The 1125-nt window shown below is 62.0% G+C and overlaps 1 protein-coding gene across 1 annotated transcript in view; it reads right to left on the bottom strand.

Annotated features, from left to right (window-relative positions):
- Positions 1-837: 837 nt before the first annotated feature.
- LOC107080956 (calcium/calmodulin-dependent protein kinase type II delta 1 chain-like) overlaps positions 838-1125 on the bottom strand; it is a 9314-nt gene continuing 9026 nt past the window's right edge. The window contains exon 8 of the mRNA XM_015369166.1: positions 838-1098. Coding sequence (XP_015224652.1) covers positions 853-1098 — 246 coding nt within the window. The 3' untranslated portion in view covers positions 838-852. The remainder of the gene's footprint in view (positions 1099-1125) is intronic.

The following is a 1125-nucleotide window of genomic DNA, read 5'->3' on the forward strand; positions in this document are numbered from 1 at the left end:
ATTACTGGAAGCCTTGGGGGGAGGGGCTTTGGAGGGACCAGAGGTCAAAGGTCAGCCCGCAGCTCCTCATCACCTTCATCAGCCAATCCAGGAGACGGGGCCTCCAGAAGACGGGGCCTCCAGAAGACGGGGCCTCCAGAAGACGGGGCCTCCAGGAGACGGGGCCTCCAGAAGACGGGGCCTCCAGGGGACGGGGCCTCCAGAAGACGGGGCCTCCATCAGTTCACATTCTGCCGCCATCATGGAGGATATTTAACCTTCATCCAGCCCCCCTGGAACCACAACCACAGACTAAAGCCACGACCAGGAGCCGGACACACAGGCCCGTCCCCTGGAGGCCCCGTCCCCTGGAGGCCCCGTCTCCTGGAGGCCCCGTCTCCTGGAGGCCCCGTCCCATGGAGGCCCCGTCCCATGGAGGCCCCGTCCCCTGGAGGCCCCGTCCCCTGGAGGCCCCGTCTTCTGGAGGACCCGTCTCCTGGAGGCCCCGTCTCCTGGAGGCCCCGTCTCCCGGAGGCCCCGTCTCCCGGAGGCCCCGTCTTCCGGAGGCCCCGTCCCCTGGAGGCCCCGTCCCCTGGAGGCCCCGTCTCCTGGAGGCCCCGTCTCCTGGAGGCCCCGTCTCCTGGATTGGCTGATGGTGGAGTCAGTCAACCTTTTAGCTTGTGTTACCCTAAATGCTAACTAGCTTAACAGCCGTGCTTCAGATGAGAGCAGTGGAACCATCTGAGAGCAACCAGGTAGATGAGCAGGCTGACCTTTGACCTCTGAACACCCAGCGAGCCACTCTGGAGCTCTATGCAGTTACTCCATTGGACCAGATATTTGGCCAGAACCAAACCGGACCCAGAAGGAGAACTAGACTCTCACCTTCCGGGTTGGAGCAGAAGAACAAGAGAAGGAGGGAAGAAGAAGAAAAGAGTCACTGCTGAGAACATCAGAGTTCTGCTGGACCGGTCCCTCAGGGTTTGGACCTGGAGCTCCGGTCCGAGTCAGCAGGAACCAAAGGCCACTGAGACCCCGACATGAGGCAGCGGGGGGATCTATAGAGGAAGAGTTACCTGAGAAATTCCGAGTGGCGAGCATGGTGGTCAGGATGGCTCCCTGCAGAGAGGAGAACCAGTTAGAACC

The sequence above is a fragment of the Cyprinodon variegatus genome, unplaced genomic scaffold, assembly GCF_000732505.1.
Source record: "Cyprinodon variegatus isolate N-32 unplaced genomic scaffold, C_variegatus-1.0 Scaffold2576, whole genome shotgun sequence".
Classification (NCBI taxonomy): domain Eukaryota; kingdom Metazoa; phylum Chordata; class Actinopteri; order Cyprinodontiformes; family Cyprinodontidae; genus Cyprinodon; species Cyprinodon variegatus.